The following is a 22,346-nucleotide window of genomic DNA, read 5'->3' on the forward strand; positions in this document are numbered from 1 at the left end:
TTCCCCGTAATCCTCTACCCTCTTTTTTAAAATCATTTGTACTTTTAGCCTCCACAGCATCCTGCAGCAATGAGTTCCATAATTTAACACAGATGGAAGAAATACTTGTTTTAAGCTTTGCTGGCTGGTAATTTCATTGCCTGCTCCAGTTTTGTACTATCAAAAATAATTGCTCCCCATCCTACACAACCGTGTGATTTTATATTTCTATTATACCTCCCTCAGCAGTCTCTTTTCCAAGCCAAAGAGTCCTAGGCAACGTAGCTTCTCTTCCCATGGAAGTTTCCCCAGGCAACTTCACTGCTCATTTCTGTGTCTTTTTTTGGTGCCACTACAAACCTTCCTAGTAGGCAGGAAAACATGCTGTAATCAGAACCGATACACAGCACAGATTCAAACTGCAATATACAGATAATTTCTATTTTACTCCCTGCTCCTTTCCCACTACCGTTTTATTTGCCTATTTGACCCCAAATTGAAAACTAAGCTCAGTTTTCTCTTTTATTCACCATTTCCTAAAATACAATCCCAGCTGCCAGACCAGTTCTGGGAGGTCTATCAGCGAACAGGACTGAACACCTCAAGAAGACCTCACTGCTTCTGTTAAGCAGAAGAGCCACAAGAGACACTCACTCAAAACTACCAAGAGGAAAAATAAAAACCTGTACTTTCTGCTCACTTTTCCAAGCTTGCAAAACTCAGCCACTGCCTGTCAACATGGTTCAGTTGGCTGTGCTAATTGGCTGTGCACACACTATTAATTCACTCTCTTCTTACTTTGAGCTTTAAAAGAAGTTGTAATTTGTCCCAGTTGGGAGGTAATAAAAGCCAGCACATGGTCAGTCACGGATGGCTCTGCTGACTCAGCTGGTGTGAGGTAGCTTGCTAAGACACTATCTCCAGTGTGTTGGAGCCCAGTGTTTACTGTACAACGTGCGATACACATCTCAGGCCCCATGCCATGAAATATTTTACAGCCCATAACCTTCTTCCCCGGAAGCTGCTCCCACAGCCTTCCCTGAGTCCTCTTCCAGAGAACCCATTTGCTCAAGCCATTTGATGGTGACACAACCACTTGGACTGCCAACTGAGAAGTATCTTTTACACCCATCAGCACTCCTGTTCCTGCAACCTGGTGCCCTTCCTGGCACCCTGGGACTTAGCAGGAATGACTATATCGTCATCCCTCTGTGGAAACAGTTCAGCCGTTCATTTTCTCACCTCCAGGGAGGTGGCAGGTCCATCACTCCTTGGTCACTGCACAGCCCCAGTCAGGCACCTGGTACCTACATGTGCCTACACCAGCCTGCCCGAGGCAGCACAGCGGTGCTCTAAACTGGTCCTCTGGAGCTGGGGTGAGGCTGCTGGGACCAGAGCCACCATGGTAGAAAGGCAGTGGCACAGCTGACAACGGCCCATCAGCGTTATTGTCGTCTCTCTGCGAGGTTCACGGTGCAGACAGTCTCACACAGTGGTGCCCGCTGGAAATACCCAAGCAGCTTCTCGCGGATGTGGCAGAGAGGATCCATCTGCCAGGGACATTTTTTCTGGTAGCCTCCAGTGATAACTGGAACCAACATCCTCACCCCAGAGCCTCCGGTTCCTCGCACCCTACCACCTCAAACCTCAACTCCTGGACAGGTCTGAGAAGGCTTGGCTTCGCCCATGTTTTAAAGCACAGGACAGGCAGGAAGATGAGAACTCGTCATTCAAGAGGGAACATGGTGAAACAACAATCACCGGTCCTAATCCTCCAGAAGAAAAAAAAAAAAAGTATTACTTCTGTCATGAGGGGGAATCCCAATGCAGATCTCATCTGAGTTCCTAGGAAGTGGGAAGGAGCACCCCAATACTGCTGTAATGCCGAGTTTGCTCCATTTGACCTCCAAGCACATCAGCAGGGCTTCACAGTGCTCCATCAATGACAGAAATCACTTTTATGTGAAGACCTTTTCAGTGAAAAAAGGAGAAAGAGAAAAGGAAAATGCAGTATGCAGATACTGGATGCCTTGTTGCAGCCCTACTAACTGGATAAATTGCAGAATTCTAGTACCACCATCTCCGGCACTTTTACTAAACATTTCATTTACCTGGTAGAACTCCAAGCTCCTGGATTTCCAAAGAATCCCATACCATTTCGAAAACATTCCTAGTTTCTGTTAATAGATGTTTTGGAGGATCCCACTGAAGACATAATGGAAAAATCACTTCAGCCATACTCTGCTGAAATTCAAACTATATAAAGAATCTCACTCTCTGCTGTGTTCCATCAGTTTTAAGAAAACTCCTTACTGGATGCCAGTTGGTTTCTTCCACATTAAACTCTCAAGGTTTTTCAAAACAAATAATTTCCAAGCTTGACCAGACCCTACCTGAGCTAGCTAGGAAAAAAACTAAAATGAAACAAAAAACCTACAGCAAAAGCAGACAAAAAACAAACAACCACCAAGAAATCACTCATTGTTCCTATTTATAACCACATTTAACTTTATTTTTAAATTAAACATCCAAACTCTGGATTTAATATTAGCCAGCTGTTAATAGTTTAACATGTAAAGCCCAGTTGCCACATTCGAAGTATTTTTGTGGAGTTCTACTGACACTTAACTCTTACAATCACACCCACTGATACTCTTGGCATTATACACATCTTTAAAATGATTTACAATGCTGTTTATTTTCGTGTGCAAACATTCCATAGAACACCAACATAAATACCGCAGTGAGAATCTCTCTCTTTCATAACCATTTTCTCACCAGACTGTCTTAACCAGGACAGTACTGGCAAACTGTGCAAGAACAACACTGAAGCAAAGAAACTGCATGTGGCTTAACAAGGAATAACCTTTGGAAAATCATTTAGATGAAGAATCATTTATAGCTTTCCTTAATTGCTATATCCAGTTCACTTTGGAGCTCAGTAGCACTACAGAAGAGAAGCAGTATCATCTATCAGTGAAAAGCTTAACTCCTTTCAAAATCCTTTATTTACCACTGCTCCAGACATTCCATAAACAAGCTCAACTTCAGCTGGAGTTTTCTGCATTTATCTTCCTGCCAGCAGTGGCATTTTGGAAAAAAATGATAATCAGTATAATCTATCCTTCAGTTCCGTACGTTACTAAAGAAGTAGATAAAGAGAGTAGCTGTTCTCTGTGCTCCAACAAAACACTGCCTGAAGACAACTCAGCAACATCAGAACCAATTTGGCCTAAATCTGGCTTGGGTTGTACACCTAAACAACCCACGATAGCAGGAATCAGTTGCCACAACTCTGCTGTTAAAGGCACAGGAGTTTTGGTGGCCTGTCTGGTCTCTTTGCTCAGGCTGAACCTGAGCTTGGTTTGGCTTCTTCACGATCGCCTAGAGGAATATCCCACCCGTGGGCTGCCCTGGGTGGCCTCCTTCCCTCAGGAGGCACAGGAACATATTGCAACCTAAAAATTAATTGTGACAACGCCAGCAGCTGACCGCCAGCAGCTGACCACCAGCCACCGCCTTTGTCAGCAGGTCCTCCCTCGTCAGATGATGAAGGTGTATCTGATCCAAGAGGGATGCCCTCCTACCCCCAGGAAAAAGTAACACCTGGGACAAGTGAGCATGCAGCCTGCTCTGCATTCAGCTTCAGGGAGCCCTGGGGAGGGTGGTGGTCAGGGGAAGGCGACGGGGATTGCTCTAGCAGCCACATCTGGCTGCCGTCCCTCCCAGGCACTCCTGCCCTGGGCCAGGAGCGGGATTGTGGCAAACAGCTACGCCTGCACCAGGCGCCCAGCTCTCCCAAAGCCACCTTCAATGCGGGCTGTGGGCACTGAAGCACCACCCTGCCCGCATGTGGCTGATCCAGCCACCGGGACACAGCAAAGCCGTGGCATCTTGCTCTCTCTGACTGCTCAGCAGAGGTGCGTGGCCTCTACCAAAAAAACCAACAGCCAGACAACAACCCTGACCCCTCCACCCCCAAACACCATGTGAACTAAAAAGCCAGGAACAAATCAGATCACTCTGTCACTGATTTCTGTAATAAACACAATTTGTTTCCATGCTGCATTACAAATACTAAACCTCACTACTGCCCTGCAGACGCAAGTTCATTATTATTTTATACCTGTTTCACAGATACGGAAAGCAAAGGCCAAAGCGAACGTTTTCAGAAGCACTTGCTTTTGAATTGCTGTCGCTCTGGGGATGCCCAGCTGAAGGCACTGAACCACAAATACATGCAAAAAACCCCAAATTAGCCAATTTTTGGATTGTAGGTCAGGACCACACTATTGGCCAAAACCACAGGTTGCCTTAGCTCTCCTTTCTCGCACTGAGCAGGTTATTAGAAAAGCTTTTGTTAGAAGACTTCAGAAGGCAAACACTCAAGGACCCGGGTAACTTTTCTAAAAGGCAGCAACATCCCCTCTGTGTAACTGTACAAGACTTCATCTCCTGCTTATCATCACTTCTATCAGCAAAGCGCTGCTTAGCCGCCTCCCTCCAAAAGGCACTTTGAGATGCAAGGTGCAATATGCATGTAAATTATCATTAAAGAATCCTCTGTTTAATTGGGGCATTTCAGATTGGGGATGCTGTTTTAATGGGTTGCCTCCCAGGAAACTGCCTTAACTCGTAATGACTCAGTGAATAGTAATGACCAGTGTTTAATTGGGGCAGTGTTAGTAAAATTTTGCTTCGGAGGGATTAAATTTAGCTGGTGCCAAGGAGTTAAGTGATTAATCAGGTGTTAAATAGTACCTACTTCTAAACACTGGTCCTCTCCCATTCAATCCTACACCCACTGAACTTAATGAGAGTTTTGTCATTGACACTTAACAGAAGGAGGATCCTCCTCCTAGTACACCAGTTTGCTAATAAACATTAAGGAACATACTCTGCACTAACAGATACTCAGCCTTGGTTAAGCCTAACAGGATTCTGGCTGTGTGGTGCTGAACAGTCCCCCAGCATGGGAAGCCTTCGGTGGGAGAGAGCTCTCTGCAAAAACCAGCATCAATGAAGTATTAGGAGACGTAAAGCGCTACTTAAAAATTAAGTAAATCTGGGGAAGCCAGTTCAGACTGAAAGCTCAAACACTACGCTGATTCTTTGCCTTTCAGCTTACATGATCAGTCATTTTTCTCCTCTTCCTTTTTTTAAAATGATTACAAAGTACATCCTCAAATCCAAAATGAGCACCAGTGAGACCAGTCCTCGAGCTACCGGGTTCTGTGCCAACTCCTGCGGCACCCAGGCGATCACAAAGGCCACTACGTCCAGCTCACTGCAAGAGAAAGCGCTCACATCCACCAGCGTTCAGCTGCAGAAAATCTCCACTGGAGTCAGCTGTGAAACCCGACTCGCAGGAAGGCTCCGTGCATTCAGCGCTGCCCACAGAAAGCACTCTCAGCTCAAACATCAGCCAGGCACACGCAAGGGAGCCTGGGCTTGGAGAAGCCCTGATCTAGGAGAGCTGAAGCAGCTGATCCCCCCCCCCCACCACCACATTCCCAGTTTTAGTTCCCCTGCAACTCCACACTTGTGCCAGCACAATTGTTTGTATGGTCGCATGGTAAATTAGACTAAGCAACTGAAAGTGCCAGATTTATAAAAAGGAAAATAAACACAATTAAACTGTGCCCCTTGGGACCCTTCTATTTGCCTGCTGAATTTTGAGCCTCCGTATGACACCATGATGATATTCTCAGGGTATTATAATTTCAGGAAAAAAAAAATAGGGAGATCCTCACAATCAGAAAGCTGCAGGTGAGGTTTTAAACAGAACTGATGACCACACAGACCTTTATTAATCACAAAAATAATCACCTGTGTCTAAACTTCTAGTCCTGTCTCCCTTTGAGCTTTTGCTCTCGTGTAAGCCTTTGCCAAGATGTTTACACTCTTCCTGTGCTGTGTGTGTTCTCCCATCTGGGGGAGGAGAGGCGAGGCCATAAGGATCACTTGCCAATACTGTAATGAGTGCCAGCGTCGTGGCAGTACCTACAATAATATAATCAGCTAACTACTATGGCTCAGGATCAGAGGAACAGGTTTACTAACAGCGTAGACATCCCAACAGCTGGGATGAAAAAAAAGTGTCTGAATATGACAACCACAGCAGATGTCCCGTCCCAACCCACCTCGGAGTCAAAGCCCTCGGGCCCTCTTGGGCTGGAGCCTGCCACAAGCCTGTCGGTTCACACAGAGAGTATGTCAATCCCCTAAGCTGTAGCGAACGCTGAGGATCCAACCTTCACACTCGCCTCTGACCCCCAAGATCTTATTTTCTAAACCCCAACGATGACTTCTCTCCGCGGTTTTAGACTCTTTACGCCACGCTTAACTTCCTTGCCACAACGGCACAGTTGGAGTTACCAGGTCTGCTTGCCATCAGCCAGGCAAGCCCACGCCCAAGCGTTGGCACGATCAGGATACTGGCATTTTTGCTCTCTTGGAGAAAGAGTTAATTTAAGTAAGCACACATATTTGCCGCAAAGCAAACACGTATCAATATACAATCACACATACATGCTGATAAGTACTTGACATGAACCGAGATATTATTGCAAGTTTATGTTGATTACCAATAGTTAAATATATACCAAAACTTCACCTCCTCAAAGTTTTCCTAAATCTTGTTAGAGTGCTTCTCTAATAAGGTGAGAGAGGGAGACCGTGCATTGAGCAGCTTGGGCATAAGCAAAGCACCAGCCTTCACTCCCTCCACTGAAGCTCTCCATGGTTCATCACCCCAGCTGCTGTTGCACTTACTGAACGCACCCTTGCCCTGTGTTGGAGGAGGAAGGGAAAAAAATAAATAAATACAAAATACATCCACCAGCACTACCGCTTCCAGTTCACAGGCTCCTAATGAAACTCTGCAACACCCTCGCTGCACAACATTTGGCTACTTTTCAGAACAACACAGCAGCTTAGCAGTGAAGTTGGAGTACAGTGCAGAGCTTGCTCCTCTGCCTCGACCTCATGTACCGTGCTGCAAGCCGGACTTGCACACTGAAGAAATAATCAATCACACTACCATTTAAACAATGCCTCTTAAATCCAGCTGCTGATCACAACCACCTTTAACTCTGCCTGGTTCAAACAAGCATCCAAAAAACAAGGGTAGTTAGAGAAACTGAGGAGAAAGTTGCCCAGAATGGTTTGACTAGTGAAGACATGCTGTCATTTGAAATTCACATTTCTATCTGAAAATATGTACTTTCTGTATTTGAAACTATTAAAATAATCACCAACACGGAAGCCAGTAACAGTAATCTCTGTTCTCCGACAAAGATAACTGCAAGGGTCAGCATGCAAACAAACTACACGTTAAAAAAAAAAGAGTTCAGACCATGATGTTTATAATTAGTCACTTAAAAAAAAATCAGTTTCCCCAATATCTGTCTAAACATAACGAAAATTCAGCATTTAATCTTTTCAAGACTCAAACAGAAGTTTGCTTGTCTCTCTCCTGCTACATAGCTGATCCCTTACAGTACAATTCTGTAACGTACCTTGGTGAGGTTAGGGAAGGGCCAGTTTTACCGTCCCTGAAATCAGCAGTAGTGTTGTTGCTGACTTCAGTAAGAGCAGAAGTAAGTCTCGTATTTTCAAAACGACACATGCCAAAACCAAGGAAACACAACTCATATGACACTACCTTTTCATGACATTCGTTTGTGGTGTTCTGTCCAGAGAACACATCCTACCTTTCCACAGGGTGTGCTAGAAAAAACAGCAGTTATATTTAATTTTATATCTATAGGGATCTGCTTAGTTAATTGTACACATTTTGCCTGCATTAGCATTTTGCCATACTGTAATGCGCATACAATACCCCATTATCCAATTTGTCCGTCTGTGTTATGAAAAGTCAAACTAGACTCTCTAAGCCACGAGACTTCACGGGACACAGGCCTGATCGCGTTTAACTCAGCAAGAGAAAATATACCCAGAAGTTTTCAAATTGTGGTCACACCATATAGAAGGCGAGACTCCCACTGTAAATGTACACACACACGCAGGGGACAAGCAAGGAAAAAAGCATCACGCTTTTAATATGAATAAATAAGTGTGCATTGTCGCCTCAGAGAGAGTCTGGAAGTCACCTCTTCCTTCCAGGCAGGGAGAAACAACCTCTAAAACACTCTTAGTCGGACAGAGTAGTGGCGAGCAGGAGGGAGATTCCTGGCTGGCAACACTGAAAAGCGACTCCTGAAGAAAATGCGTGATCGGAACAAAACCGAGGGGCGAGGGAAAGCGAGAGGAAAACACTGTTTCTAGCGGGCTGCTAGATAGGACGGGTCTGGACAAAAAAGGAAACTCAATTTTGTTTCCATTGTCTCAGCTTCATACCGCCTCCACTTCAAACTTCACGGGGCAACCCCTTCTTCAACAGACCACGGAGAAACACATCCCCCGGGCCCTGGCAGAGCGGGACCGGGCTGCGCAGCCCTGGCTCGCCTACCTGCCGGCGGGCAAAGCCATGCCAGCCAGCGCAGCGACCAAAAAGAAGTAATAATAATATGGTTATTTAAAAAAAAAATAACGAAAATGCAAAAGAAGAAAAAGCAAGCCCCGCAACCCCACGGCTGGTGGAGCGGCAGCATCTCCCCGACGGCAGGAAACTTTCTGCGAAGTTGCTGGCGGGGGGACGGCGGGCGGGCAGCCACCCTCGGGAGGCCCGGCCGGGCCGGGCCGCGCTCCCCGGCTCCGCTTAAAGCGCCCCAGCCCGCCGCCGGCTCCAGCCAAGAAGCCCCGGTCGCGGTGGCGTGTCCGTGTGTGTGTGTGTGTGTCCCTCCTTCTCCCGGGGCAGGCGACGGGCGCTGACAACCGGCGGGAGCCGCGTCCCCGCCGCGGGGGGCTGCCGACCCCCCCCCCCCCCCCCCCGCGGCCGCGACCGCCCTTCACGCGGTGGGGGGGGGAGGGGGGGAAACAAACCAAACCAACAAAAAAAAACCCAAAAAAAACCCAAAAGAAGAAAGAAACAGTTATTTTCACCAAAATAACCCCTGGCAAAACGCAGCGCCCCCCGCCCTGAAGCACCGGCGGGCGCGTCCCGCGCTGACAGGGGCCGGACAGCCCGAGGGACGACGAGGCTTTACCTTGATGCAACACTGAGCAGGAGCCTCAGACATCTCTCAGGAGGGAAACGGCGAAGCCCGGCGGGGCGGGAAGTTCTCGGGCTTTCCCCCACTTTCCGCTCTCCTCTCCCGGTTCGGCGGCGCGGTCAGACCCGGCCCCGTTTCTCCCCTCAAGGGGAAGTTCCTGCCGCCACCGCCACCACCACCATAGCCCGGCGGCGGGCGCGGAGCTGCCCGGGGGGGAGGCGCCCGGCCGCCGCCAGTCCCCTCCTCAGCGCCGCCGCTCCGCTGAGGCGCACGATCGCGCGCGCCCCCCCCCCCTTCCTCCTCCTCCTCCTCCTCCTCCTCCTCCTCCTCCTCCTCCGTGCGCGCGCGCGCGTGTGTGTGTGTGTGTGTGGGGGTCCGCGCGCGTGAGTCGGTGCGCGCGCGCGCGGAGGGGCGGGCGGGTGGAAAGGGGAGGGGGGGTGTGGAGGGGGGGGCGCGGCCCCGGTCCCCGCCGGTGTTTTCCTTCCTGGAAGAGAGAAACCGAAAGGCGGCGGGGGCCGGGCCCGGGCCTGGCCTGGCCGGGCGCTCCGCCCCTCCCCGCCCCGCGCCGCTCATTGATCCGGAGTTTTCGGGGCCGACACTGACGTGGGTTCCCGGCACCGCACCCCGCCCCTTAAAGGGGCCGCGCCGGGATGAACGGCCGCAGCCGGCGACAGCGGCGGGGAGGGGTGAAAACGGGGTGGTGGTGGTGCCCCGCGGCCCGGGGCGGGATGCGGCGAACCGCCGGCGCTCTGGGGTGCCGATGGGGGCGGGCAAAGCGGAGGGGAGGCGGGAAGGGCGCAGCCGGATCGCGTCGTCTTATTTAGGGTCATTTTTTAGGGGGCGGGGGGGCTTTAAACGCCGCGCGCCGGTACCGGCCTTCACCGCCGGGATGGGCGAACGTGGATGGGGGGGAGGATGGGGAATACGGGGGGGCGCAGCGGGTGGAGCGCTCGGCCCCGCGGGCTGCACAATGGCCTTTGTTCCAGCGATGGGGCTGCCCCTTTAAGAGCCCCGACCAGGAAATGAGGCTCGGGTTACCGCGGGGCACGGGAAGTCCGGGACGGGGAGGGGGGGGCACCGGCGACCAGTGGATTCCCCCCACCCCCCCTCACCCTCCACCCCAGCTTGCGACTGCGAAGCCAAAGGGACCAAGGGGGCTGCGGGAGGTCACACCCACACACACACCCCCAACATGGCCGGGCGCCCCCCCCCCCCCCCCACCACCACCCGCGGGAAACCTCCCGCCAGCACGGGGTGGGGGGTGTGGGTGTGGGGGTGTGTGTGGGGGTGTGTGTGTCAGTGTCACCCGCAACGTATGGGATCCATACTATAACTATTTCCAGCTGCAGCGGTGTTACACTGTTCTCCTTCACCCCCCAGCTCCTGGGGTCACAGGATGGAGAACGGCCCAAGCCCTCCTGACAGGGGTGAAAAGAGGGGGGGGAAAGGCGAAAAATAACTCGGCCATCTCGTCATCTAAATCTCTCTTTGTGATATTTAAAGACAGTTTTCTGCATCCTGGCTGGTTTTTGGATGCACCCACCTTGTCGCGAGACCAGGCCGTGCCCGAGAGCACATCCCTGCTTGTACCCATGTCCCTGCAAGGCACAACCGTGTCTGGACTCTGCCGTAAGGATGCTCAGCGTTGGGACGCAACAGGCTCCTGTGAAGTGCTTCAAAACCAGCAAACGAGAGGGAACCCTGCCACAGTGTTTTAAAGCAAGCCCTAGCTCACCTTACGTGGCAGCTGCTCAACCGTGGCACGCTGATGTCAAATCTGGTGCTGCTTGGCCAAGAGACGAGTCTGTTGGGACCTCCTGGCTGGCATCCTTTGGTGGGCTACCACAGGCCATTTTGGAAACCAGGACCAACTCCCTGCAGCCTCTCACAGCTTCGTTTTGGCCAGTCTCTGAAACTAAACAAGGAAGAGGGAGGGAATGTACTATTCCCTCTTAGCCTAGCAACCGCTGACCTTTTTTAATACAGGGCCAACTCAATAATAAAAGATTCGTATTTACCTGTCTTCCCTTAGCGTAGCTGAACTGCTGGAGTAGAGTTGTTGCATCTTTATTGCTTTTACAATACCGCTCTCTCCCCTATTATTCTCACTATGACATTTTCCCTTTCTACCTGCATGATTACCACTGGCTTTCCCTAAGTGCTGAGTCATTTTTCTGTATCTCGTGGCAAGTTGGGGGGGGTTGTGACTCCCTATATTCAATGTAGAAATTAGAGATGGAAAAGACCTGTTGGGTCATCCACTCCGCTCCCCAGCTGGTAGAGGATTTATAGCACGTGCTTGATTGCTCTGTCCACTTTCGTTTTAAATGCCTCAGGTAATGGGGCTTCCACCTCTTTCTTTTGGAGACTATTTCACGGTCCAGCAAGTCCCATGGTCAGGAAGATATTTGGCCTATATTTTCATTTGTCCAGTTTCACCCAATTGCTCCTGGTTATAACCATGTATTGTACTGCCCTAAACAATTTTTCTCCTCTCTGGCTGTTTGTGCCTTGCACCCAGGTGTGACTCCTTTTCCTAGCCATTGCCATTAGTTCTTTTTATCCCCTTTCATTAATCAGTTCCTGCAGCCACTTTATCATTGTCGTTGGTCTTCTCTGATTCCCATCCAATTGGTCATCGTCTCAGCCCACAGATGCCCACATTTAGGGACATGTAATGCAGCCTTTGTGAATGCAGCCAAAACCCATCACGGTTTAGTTTGTCGCCAAGTTGCCTCAGAAGCTTGTACAAAACTTGTCACCTGCCATCACCCTGAATCAGATCTAGTCCTGTTACTCCTCAGCGTTCCCTCTTGCAGCGCAACTGCAATCTGTTTTTCTCCACAGAGATTGTGGTGAAGCTCAGTGCCCCGAGCCTCGTTTTTCTGCATGGAGTTTCAACATCTGTTCTTTCTGGGGTCACTGATATCTCCTGTTCTTTTCACTTTGATTAATGGCCCTTAAAAACACAGGCCTTGACCCATCTTGGCAGACCTCTCAACCACTATGAATGGTTGCAAGTGTCTGTCCAAGATCACAACCTGGTTTAGAGCTGTTCTCTTCCAGCTCCTTCTGTTTTTTTTTCCACTACTCCACTAAACAGGAGTGCAATGCATGGTAACTAGAAAAGGTAGGGAGAGAAATGGTGAACGTGTAGAGAAGGCCACGGGAATGAGTGCAGCACCGTTCCAGCCAGAAGTCGATCCCACTGAAGCTGCTGTAAGAAAGCTGGGGAAGGAAATGTGACTGGACAAAACAAACGCCACACTGCCCTGTGGTCTGCCCTTGCCAAGAGAAGCAGATATGCCCCAGCCATGCTAGCCAGATGCTAGCCACAGTGATTGGAGAACATCTTTGAACACTTTGAACAAGGAGGGCCAAACTCCTTGTAAAGTGTTAGCTTCTCTGCTTGGTTCTGCCCTTGTTTCTCTGACCTGATTTCTCGTGATTCCTCTCATTACTTCCATCTCTTGAGACCTCAGACGATATGGTCCTGGCTGCTGCTCTGTGCAGGAGACGAAAAGTGCTACCAAATCTGGTGAGCAGGATGCTCTGTGGTTACAGGACAGTTGATCTGGAAATGTGAGGAGAAAGCTTCTCCAGCTGTCAGCTCCCCTTTAGATCCGCGCCACGTGGAGATTGCACAGAGCGGAAAGGAAGTCCATTAGCTCATATTAAACCTTGAACAGGCTCCCAGTTAGTTTCCTTCCCTCTCACCTAGAGGCTACTGCTTAGCTTATCTCCAGGGAGGACCCATTAGTTAAAAGCAGGATTTACAATCCCACAGAGCCACCTTTCATCAACCCTGGCCAGAAATCCCCTAACTTTTTGCTCAGATAGATGGTGGCAACCCTAATTCAAGGAAAAGGTAACCATACTCTGGCCTGTGAAGTGAGGCCAAGTTCCTGTCTTGGGCTCTCCCAGGAAAGGGAGGTGGGTGGCCTGTTGGGAGACAGCAGAAGGATGAGAAAACTCATCGACAGAAGTAAGTTCTTTCTCCTCATAGTAGCCTGAAAATCTGCCTTTGGATGTTTTATTTTCTGTTCTAGAGTCTGTCCCTGAAAACAGCAAGCCCTGAAGAAAAGGAGGCAAACCAGCCTTTCATTGGGACTTTACATTTTCTCTCCACAGCAATGCATCTGCCTACCAGCTTCCACTGATTCTCTGTCACCTGGGCTGCCTCCACAGCCGTGAAACTCCCAGTGTCTTCTTCCTACCTGCACTTTCTCAACAGCTAGGCTAGTTTTTTTCATATGTCCCTAAAGGACATTGGAGCCTTTTTCCCAAAGGAGTTAAGACACTTGGGAGCCTACATCCAGCCAAAAGCCAAGGTTTTAATTTCTTCTTTTGTGTACTGGTTTTCTAGTTTCATCAGTGTAGAGCAGTAGCTCAGACGTCTGCTATAATCATTGACTTCTCCTCACTTTTATTAAGGAGACTTTGTTGGTGGTAGTATTTTTTCTTTCCTCTTCATATTTGCAAAGGCACTCATTAGTTCCCAGTGCCCAGTTATCATTAACCCATTCTACTGTTTTTCCAGTGTTATCTTTTCCTTCCCTTTATCTTTCCCCAGCACAACTTAACTGACTCACTCATTTAGTGGCCGCTTCTTTGCTTCATTTGTATTACTAGTTTTATTTTTGTCTTCCAATGTTTGAGCAGATACAGTCACTTGATGTGACTTGATGGGCCTGCTGACATTACTGACCCTTGTCAAAGATGCCTCTTCCAGATTGAGGGACAGGATCAAGCTCTTAAGGAACAAAACACAGTAGGAGACCACAGTAAATTCCAAGAATGTGAAAGGATATGTTGATGTTAGCATGCAACAAAGTTTTTGGCCCTGAGGACGCACCAGGAAATACATGAGCTTTGGTGCACAGAGGTGCTGTGGAAGTGATCCCTGTTGCATATTTAGCACTACCGTTCTTTTTCCCTTACCAAATTGGTTTCTGAAACCAAATTGCATTTTATGGCCCTACCATGCGTCAGTCATGCTGCTTCTCATCATTAGCAGTAAGATTAGCTTTCACTTCATATTCGCAGACAAGTCCATTTTCCAAGATTCAACCAGGTTAATCTTTCTTGTGGTAGAAGTCCCAAATACTTGGATTTTTAGGAATATATGTGAAATTCATTCTGAGGTGTTAAGAGTGCGAAATGCTAGATCCATATTATTTACATTCTTGCTTATTCACCTAAGAGCCTAATCTTTGAGATTCAGTGGTCTTCTAAATGGGGGTGGCTCTATGAATAGGATTTACACTGGTATAATAATTTTGGTAAAAAGTTTGTTCTGGGTTTTTTTTAAATCAAAATAGCAATACTAGTGCGTTCCCTAAAGCTGCAGGCATTTTGATATGAAGATACTTATACAATTTACACAGGCACTTGCACAGCTTTCCCATTTCAGAAACCCACAACAGTCAAAATGGAAATGCAAAAATCCTAGTATGTCACCTATTCATCCAGCAGCAAATATATGTAAAAAAATAACTCTGAACATGCTTGATGCTCTAAGCTATGTCATCGTCACACATCATCATATACTGGATTATTTTCAGTCATCTAGTGTATTGCTTCTGTAAATAAGAGAAACGTTTTTCTACTGCTGTAAGTGTGACTATTCTGTTAGAAAGGGGAAGGTGGATTGAGGGCTGCGCTGATTGAACTCCTCTTCATTGTTCAAAGCAGTGCAGTGTCTTCTGAGAGACAAGTTTATAGTCACGTTTGAGAAGCGGACTTCATTGCACAAGTTGCTGCTTAGACACGTGTTGACAGTGCTACTCCTGGTACATATTTTCATGTTGCAGCACATGAAAATGAGGCACTGAGTGGCCCTGACAGAGGTCCCGAGAGCACTAACCCCAGTGGCACCAACCTGGGAAGAGCTAAACCTGACTATCAGCTTGGGCTAAACTGCGTGGGACCACGGGCCCTTCTCATACCACTGTGGAGCAACACCGTGGCACCACGAGGCTGGTACAGCCAAGTCCTTGTCTACCTCTTCTAGTGTTCTGGTTACGGTATGGTGCCACAAAGTGAAGTTTCCTGGGCTAGCACCCTGGAAAAGTGCCCCATCCCACACTCCTGTGCTGTGCAAGTCGCAGCACACCCTTCTTTGGCCATGCCAGCAGCTGCCTTAAGCACTGTAAAAAAAGGGACAAGGAATATATCATCTGTGTGCGTTCATCCCTGTGCTTAAAGCCAGCTCAGTTCCCCTCGCTGTGGTGCGAGCAGATGGAGACGGGCAGGGATACCTTAAACTGGAATCTTGTGGTCCCTCAAAGCCACAGCTCATGCTGGTAGCCCTCTTGCTCACAAAGAGATGAGAGGCTTGGCCAGGTGCTGCTCCTTGCCCCAACCCTACAAAATCTTGCCCTGACAGAATGTGTGGAAGGGCCGCCAGGCACGCAAGGGCCAAGGACTAAAAGCAGGAGACCTCTGCCTGTGGCTAGAGATGGGCAAGGCCAGGCAGGCTGTATCAGAGGCTCTTTGGAGGAGGGAGAGCAGCTCCTGAGCTTGGGAGGGCTGAGGGGAATGGAGGGAGGTCTGATGGGGGAAGATCAGTAGTAGAGAGCTGCAGGGGATCTGGGGTAGGAGGCTGGCCTGCACTGGGCGAAACTTCCTCGCATGACCTACTTTAGCAGGGCTGGTTATTGAAATGGAATTTAAATCTCCATAGATATGTGAGGAACTTCCTGGCATCACCTGAAGATGTGCAGTGACAGGGGCAGGGCTATGCCGGTCAAGCATGTGCACAACCAGAGCTGGAACCGAGGTCCTTGATGCCACAGAGAGATTTCTGTGGATGTGGGCTTGTTTCTTGAGCAGGCGGGGCTCTGCAGGGTGCCCAAAACCACCTGTAAATGAGGGAAAGCAAACAAGGTTACCAAAAAAAAGAATTTTTGGAAGACAATTCTGCAAAGTGCTAGATCCCCAGCTACCAGTTTCAGGCATCAGCTATACCTTGATGTTTTGTTCTTACATAATGCAGAACAACAAAGTGTATGTCAATATTGACAACCTCATGAATTCAAAATAATGAGTTAGTTGCCTCTCACCTCAAAGTCACAAGATTTTGAGGGGAAAAGTTACTGGAAAATTCTTTAAATTTTATGTGTCTGCATTTTCTTATCTTGCTTCTGGATGTTGTCCTGTAAAGTACACGTTTCAAACTTGTCCCCCAAATTTTGAATGCTAGAAAATGTCTTTCTTCTCTTTCCTTCCTTCTTTGCTTTGTTATTTTTCTCTCTCCCTCCCTTCTCGCCTTCCCACCTGCCTTCTTATTTCATATGTAATTACTTAATTCAGACCAGGAAAATTAAAGAATAATAAGATATATGATGAAACTCAAGGTAAAAGTAGAAAAACTGTCAAGCTATATTCTGTTACTGCAAAACATTTTAAACAAAAATAATCAAAAAATAGAAGCGGAAGGGACAAAGTTCAAATTCTGTGTCAGATAAGTCCAAATTGATTTACATTTTGCACGTACCATGGCTGGTTTTTACTTCTCCAGTTCACTCACCTCAGCTGCAGAGGTGAAGCAAACTTTTCTGAAAACCCAATCTTCTCTATTAGTAATATTTTCACAGGCTCACCACCCCCTCCCTCCTTTTTTCAGCATCATTTTCTCCACAGGGTGACAGGATTACAGCTGTCGTGCCTGTTTGGAATTGTGGTGCACACTCTGTCATCCATGTCATTGTAACTCTATATCTTGCTGGCAGTAAAAGAGTGACACAAATTGTTTTCCTGCCAGATAAACATTGTCTGGTAGATTTAATGCTCATAATCTAATGTGAGGAATAACATTATATGAGCAACAGTAGTCAATCTGCTTACAACGATTGCCTGGTATTGCTGGGGAAAGAAAAAAAGGGTACTGCTGCTCCAAGCCTGAGGAAGCTCAGCACCTTTCTGCCCAGTCCTGCACCCTCTGGGGCTGGGGCTTACAGTGGCATGACCACACAGCTGCAAAGCCAGTGAGCTGAAATGGAAACTCAAGCAAGGAAAAGGAAAAGGAAAAGGAAAAGGAAAAGGAAAAGGAAAAGGAAAAGGAAAAGGAAAAGGAAAAGGAAAAGGAAAAGGAAAAGGAAAAGGAAAAGGAAAAGGAAAAGGAAAAGGAAAAGGAAAAGGAAAAGGAAAAGGAAAAACAACTCAAGGCTGAGTGAGAGTAGTGCATGCTCAGCAAATGGCAGAATGAAACCCCAGCAAATGAAAAAAAAGCAGCGTGAGTACAGCTTGTTGCACAGAATTGTGATTTATCAGCTTTTATTTTCAATAGTTCCAGTGGCATCATGATGTAGGGTTTTATAGCCTATTAAATCATGCCTGACGTTTATGGATATAGTTTAGAGTGCATGCATTATGGATAGGCAGTAGCCTTTCTGTGGCTGAGCAGCAGTTTCCACTTACAGCTCTTACTCCATCCTCACGCCCTTTTATAACTTTAGCTCAGAAACTGACAAATACACCCCAAAGACAAAGATTTTGGCCAAAAATACAAAAAACAAACAACTTTTCTATTCCTGTTGAGTTACAGGTCATTTAGATTGCTCTGATCTAAAATGGCCTTTATTCCTTTTCTTGTCTTCCATTTCCAAAAGCAGGTCCACATCCAGAAGGATTCACTGCATGTTCTTCAGGCTCTTCATATTCTGCAATCTCCATCAGAGCGAACAGGTTGCCCTCTCACAGGAAAGAGGTGGTAATCAGCCCAAGTTGCTGACGATTTTTTTTTTTGTGCGTGTAGGGAGTGGCATAATTAAGACCGGAAATTTGAGCTGACCCCAATATCAGCTTGGGAGATGACTTGAGAAGAGGCGCAGAGGTGGGTGGACCCGGGTGCCAAGGCCTGACCTTATCAGGCCTGACTCTGTATGGGTCTCTGATGGCTATGGAGGGGCCTCAACCCTTTCCTCTTGATTTCAGCTTGAGCACTGTTCTTGGCAACATCAGTCCCAGTGGGTTTTGTGTTTGTTTTGTGTCCAATGAGCAAGGGCAGTATCTGAGGATGCTTCTGCTCCTACTTAATGTTGGCATGGGTGGTGCTGGAGGACCAGACCGTGGAGCCCCCATGTGCAAGCACGGGAGGACAGAGGCGTTGGGCTCTGGACGCATTGTTCGGTGCCTTGTGCTCTCCTCATGACCTATGGTTTGTCACTTGGACAGGGATGGACTGGCAGCATCGCCGCTGCTGCCCGCCTGGCACGTGGTCTGCTTCCCCTTCCCACCCTCACTATTTCAACAGATAGACCCGTCTTTGCGGCCACTGCCTGAGGAAAGCAGAGGCTAAAGCTCGGGTCAAGACACTCGAGACAGCCTACGAGGGCAGCCAGGGAGGAGGAGGAGGAGGGCGGGTGATTTGGGCTAGTCCTGTCAGCTCATAGCAGAGGGAAAGGGAAGAGCGAGGCAATGGATGAGGATGGAAAAGGGAGAGGAGAGAGAACCCCAATTTTAGTTCACGAGAGGCCTCACTGGCAATTTCAGGGCGAGAGAGAGGGAGAGAGTGATCAGAGGAGCGGCTGGATCGGTGACTTTGACCGGAGGGGAGTTCAGCCTCCCTGCCTGTCATCCAAGGGAATGGCCCACAGCCAGGGAGACTCCTCTGTGTCAGAGGACTATGGCACAGGAACCTTTGTGACCAGAAGGAGGGAAGGCTTTGGCTGCCCTGGGAGGACACTAGTTTTATATGCCAGGGCCTGAAGTAAGCACAGATTTCAGTGGTCACAGCTACCACTGTGAGAGATAAAGACACATTTCACTCTTAGATAGCATCTTACAAGCGGTAATTAAATTTTTACAACACCCATGTGAGGTAAGTGTGTAATTATTGCTCTATTTTAAAGCTGGGACAGGAGAGAGGGCGAGTGGCTTGCCAAAGGCCAGGTGGTGAGTCAGTGGTGGTGCCACCATCACCAACCAGGAGCTCCCAGTTCCCAGGCCGGCCTGCGAACCACCGCAGCGGCAGCATGGCAGGCTCCCTGCTGAGAGATGAAAGTGAGCTGATTTCTTGAGTGCTTTGATGAGAGAAGGAAGGTTAGAAATAGCCTACGGCTGTTTCTAGAGAAAGTGTCAAGGCTGAGGGAGAATTTCAGAGGAGGGGAGAGGGAAAGGGGATGGTGGTGAAGTAACTGTTGATACAAACGGCTACAAAGGGAAGGGAGCCAACAAACCAGAACCCAACAACAGGGGAGGAAAATGGGTCAATAGAGAAGGTAGATCTTCTTGAAAAAGGCCTAGGGGAGAGGAGGGGAGGCAGCAAGAAAGGAGAGAGTGGTGAGAAGGGTATGGAGAAGGAGAAAAAAATCCAGCGAGAGTGTGCATGGCAGCGTTTGAAAGCTGTTGTGTTAGGAGGCAGACAAAGAAATGCCACCGAGCATGGGGTCTTACAGTGTCTGGGCAATTATAATCATGCTATTGTCTCTTGCACGGCAGCTGGAGATCTTGGAGCCCTTCGCAGAGTGGGGTAAGCATAATTACCTCTGTTTCACCTACGGGAGAACCGAGGCTCAGAGCAGCAAAGCCACTTGCCTATGGTCACACGGCAAGGCCAACACATTATTCTGGTTTAAACTATTACAATAAATGCAACTTGAAACAGGAGTAGGACAGACTGCAACACACAGGTCTCAGTGGCGTAGAAGAGAAAAAGAGAAGAAATGACTGATGTTAACAGCCCAAATCTTTTTTTTTATATCTCTGGAATACATAATGCCAAGTAAAATGACAGGTGGAGGCTGTGAGCTTTGGATCCTCTGCACTTTAAGCTACAAACTAAGGAATACTACAGGTAGACAGACCACAAATACGTGTGCACACAGTAGCTCTGACACTAGCATTGGTGTGGTCTGTCCCCTTAAACAAGTTATTTCCTCAGTTTTCCTCCTTTCAGCAAAATTAACGTAACAATTTGTATGTACAGCTACAAAATGGAGACACACCTATACTTCAGAAGACTTTCACAACACCAAGTATTCTTAGATTCCCAAAGTGCTTTGAGATAGAATAGGATAGAATATTTTAATTGAAAGGGACCTACACTTGTCTGGATGCTGCACGTGATCACACCATCCTGGCAGGGTCATTTGTTTGTGGTCGTTGTGTGCCACAGGGCAGAAACTACATGTCTGACAGCCTGTGGCTGCCACACCAGAAGGAGCATCATCTGAAAAAGCAGAAGCCCAGAAAATAGCCACCTGTGTTACTGGTGGATTGCGCTGTCTGAAGTAGCATGGTGTTTTTAGGGCCTAAGGAGGTGAGATGCTTTTGTAGAAGCTCCTCTTAATTTCAAAAAACATATTTCCTCACCTCTTCTTCCTGCTTTTCCTCACAAGAAATGAAGAAGCCACAGCTATTTTTACCTTAGTTTGAGGAGGGCGGAGAAGCATCCTCCAGTATAAACCAGTGTAACACATCTGCTGAAGGAATCAGGAAAGAGCAGTATAAAAGATAAGGCCTGGTTTTAGTAACACTCTTCTGGTCTTCAAGTTCCCACCATTTATTCCAACTTCATCACCTCTTCTTCTTCCTCAGGTACTCAGGAGCATCAGAGGCTCCCTCACCCCACACCTCCCTCCTGCTGGTGCAGAGGGCCGTGGCATTTCAGCTGTGCAGTGCTACCACCCTCTGGCCACCGCCAACACCACAGTCCTCCATCTACACGAGCTCCCTGAACTCAATCATCTCCCTCGTACATCTTCTCTGTGAGATAAATGCCGCTTTCAGTGTACCCTGTAAAGAGCGACAGTGATTTACACCTGTTTTGGCCGCTTGCTTTTGCAAAGAGACTTCACCTGGGGAGGATGCAAAGATTGACACTTCCAAATGTGTTGGTCCTCCACCGGTCCAGTGCATGTGGCCAGTGCGTTCATCTCCTCATGACTCCTTGTAAGGATGCACCATCTGTAATAGAATGGTGGCTGATTCCTACTTTGTGGGATGAGACATTCCTGGGTCATTTTGAGATTAAAGCGTTAGAATTGAACTTCCCATGGTACCATTTATCCCATGGTACACTTTATCTTTCAGCACCTCAGCTGCACAGCTGTAAAATGGAGGCTGTAGACTTTAGCTCTTGCACATGGATGATGCTACGATGAATTCACGAATGGTCTTGATTACATGGGCATGAGGAAATAAAAATGCCAAGCTGTGTAGCAGTCTGTCCATGTTGTTTTGTACCGACACTACCGACGCCGAGACTGCTGCAGAGATATTTGTCAGTGGGGGCACCTTCTGCCCATTGGAAGTTGCACTGAGACCACCAGCTCATTTCCCAAGGAGCCACAAGAAGTTATGGGGTGGGAAGGACTGGAAGAGTAAAAAAGAATTTGTGACCAAAGCCCAAAGTACTTGGATATGAGAGCTATTTTGTATACTTCTACTACATCAGGAGACTGAACTTGTTTTGCTGAAAAATTCCAACTTTTCATATTTTATACAAGAAAGTATGCAATGAAAACAGGCATAGAGAGAAAACCAGTGTCATAAGGAAACAGGTGGCTTCAAAATTCAAAGGGCACATTCCAACACAATGCTTTTTTGTGGCAAGCAAACTACGGTTTCTATCAACCATTAGAAGACAAGGAAGTGTGAGGAACATAAGTGAGAAAGGGCTTTCCTGTGGAATCATACCAGCTTTACAACTCTTTAGGAGTGATGGAGGATCACTCTGGCCATGCCCTGTTTGAAGGAGCAGTGAAAGCGTCCATTGTTCATTATCATTTCCTTGTTAGAGCCTCTCCTTACAGGTGACAGGTTGGCACACCCTTTCCTACAAGTGTTGTGGGTAAGGCTACAAGGAGGGCTTAGACTGTGTAGTGCTCCCTGTGACTTCACCCAAACTTCTCACCTGCTCTCCAAAACCTCTTTGAAGATGCTGTTAGGTTTGTGACAGCAGCATACAGGTGGGAGACAAGTGGAAGCATACAGGGTCACATCTTGGTGACCCTGTAAGGAACCTGGTTCAGTAAGATGTCAGAAATGGCCATTTCAGTCAGGTAAGAATTATCTGCCCCACTAAGTCGTTTAAGCCTATATGTAGATTTTTCTGTTGGTAGAACAATTCATGCTGGAAGTGGGTTTTGGTTTTTTTTTTTTCCCCTTGATGCAATAGCATTATGGTACAACCTTTTGTGTGGACAGTAAGTGTATCCATAGCATATGGTCTATTTTTTGCCTGATAACAGCTATATTGGCATTAGTACTTTTATACAGGTGTTTGCAAATCCATATTAAAGGTTA

At 47.9% G+C, this 22,346-nt stretch overlaps 1 protein-coding gene and 1 long non-coding RNA gene across 3 annotated transcripts in view; one reads left to right on the forward strand and one right to left on the reverse strand.

Annotated features, from left to right (window-relative positions):
• Window positions 1-9,402, reverse strand: part of ETV6 (ETS variant transcription factor 6) — a 138,983-nt gene extending 129,581 nt beyond the window's left edge. For both annotated transcript variants that reach the window (XM_074872087.1, XM_074872086.1), the window contains exon 1: window positions 9,090-9,402. In XM_074872087.1, the coding sequence (XP_074728188.1) occupies window positions 9,090-9,122 (33 nt within the window). In that variant the 5' untranslated portion in view covers window positions 9,123-9,402. The remainder of the gene's footprint in view (window positions 1-9,089) is intronic.
• Window positions 9,403-9,595: 193 nt separating this feature from the next.
• On the forward strand, window positions 9,596-11,119 carry LOC141943858 (uncharacterized). Its single transcript, XR_012629075.1, has 2 exons — window positions 9,596-9,698; window positions 10,603-11,119. It is a non-coding gene; the product is annotated as an uncharacterized LOC141943858 (long non-coding RNA).
• Window positions 11,120-22,346: the final 11,227 nt, after the last annotated feature.

This window comes from Strix uralensis, chromosome 5 (assembly GCF_047716275.1).
Source record: "Strix uralensis isolate ZFMK-TIS-50842 chromosome 5, bStrUra1, whole genome shotgun sequence".
Lineage (NCBI taxonomy): Eukaryota > Metazoa > Chordata > Aves > Strigiformes > Strigidae > Strix > Strix uralensis.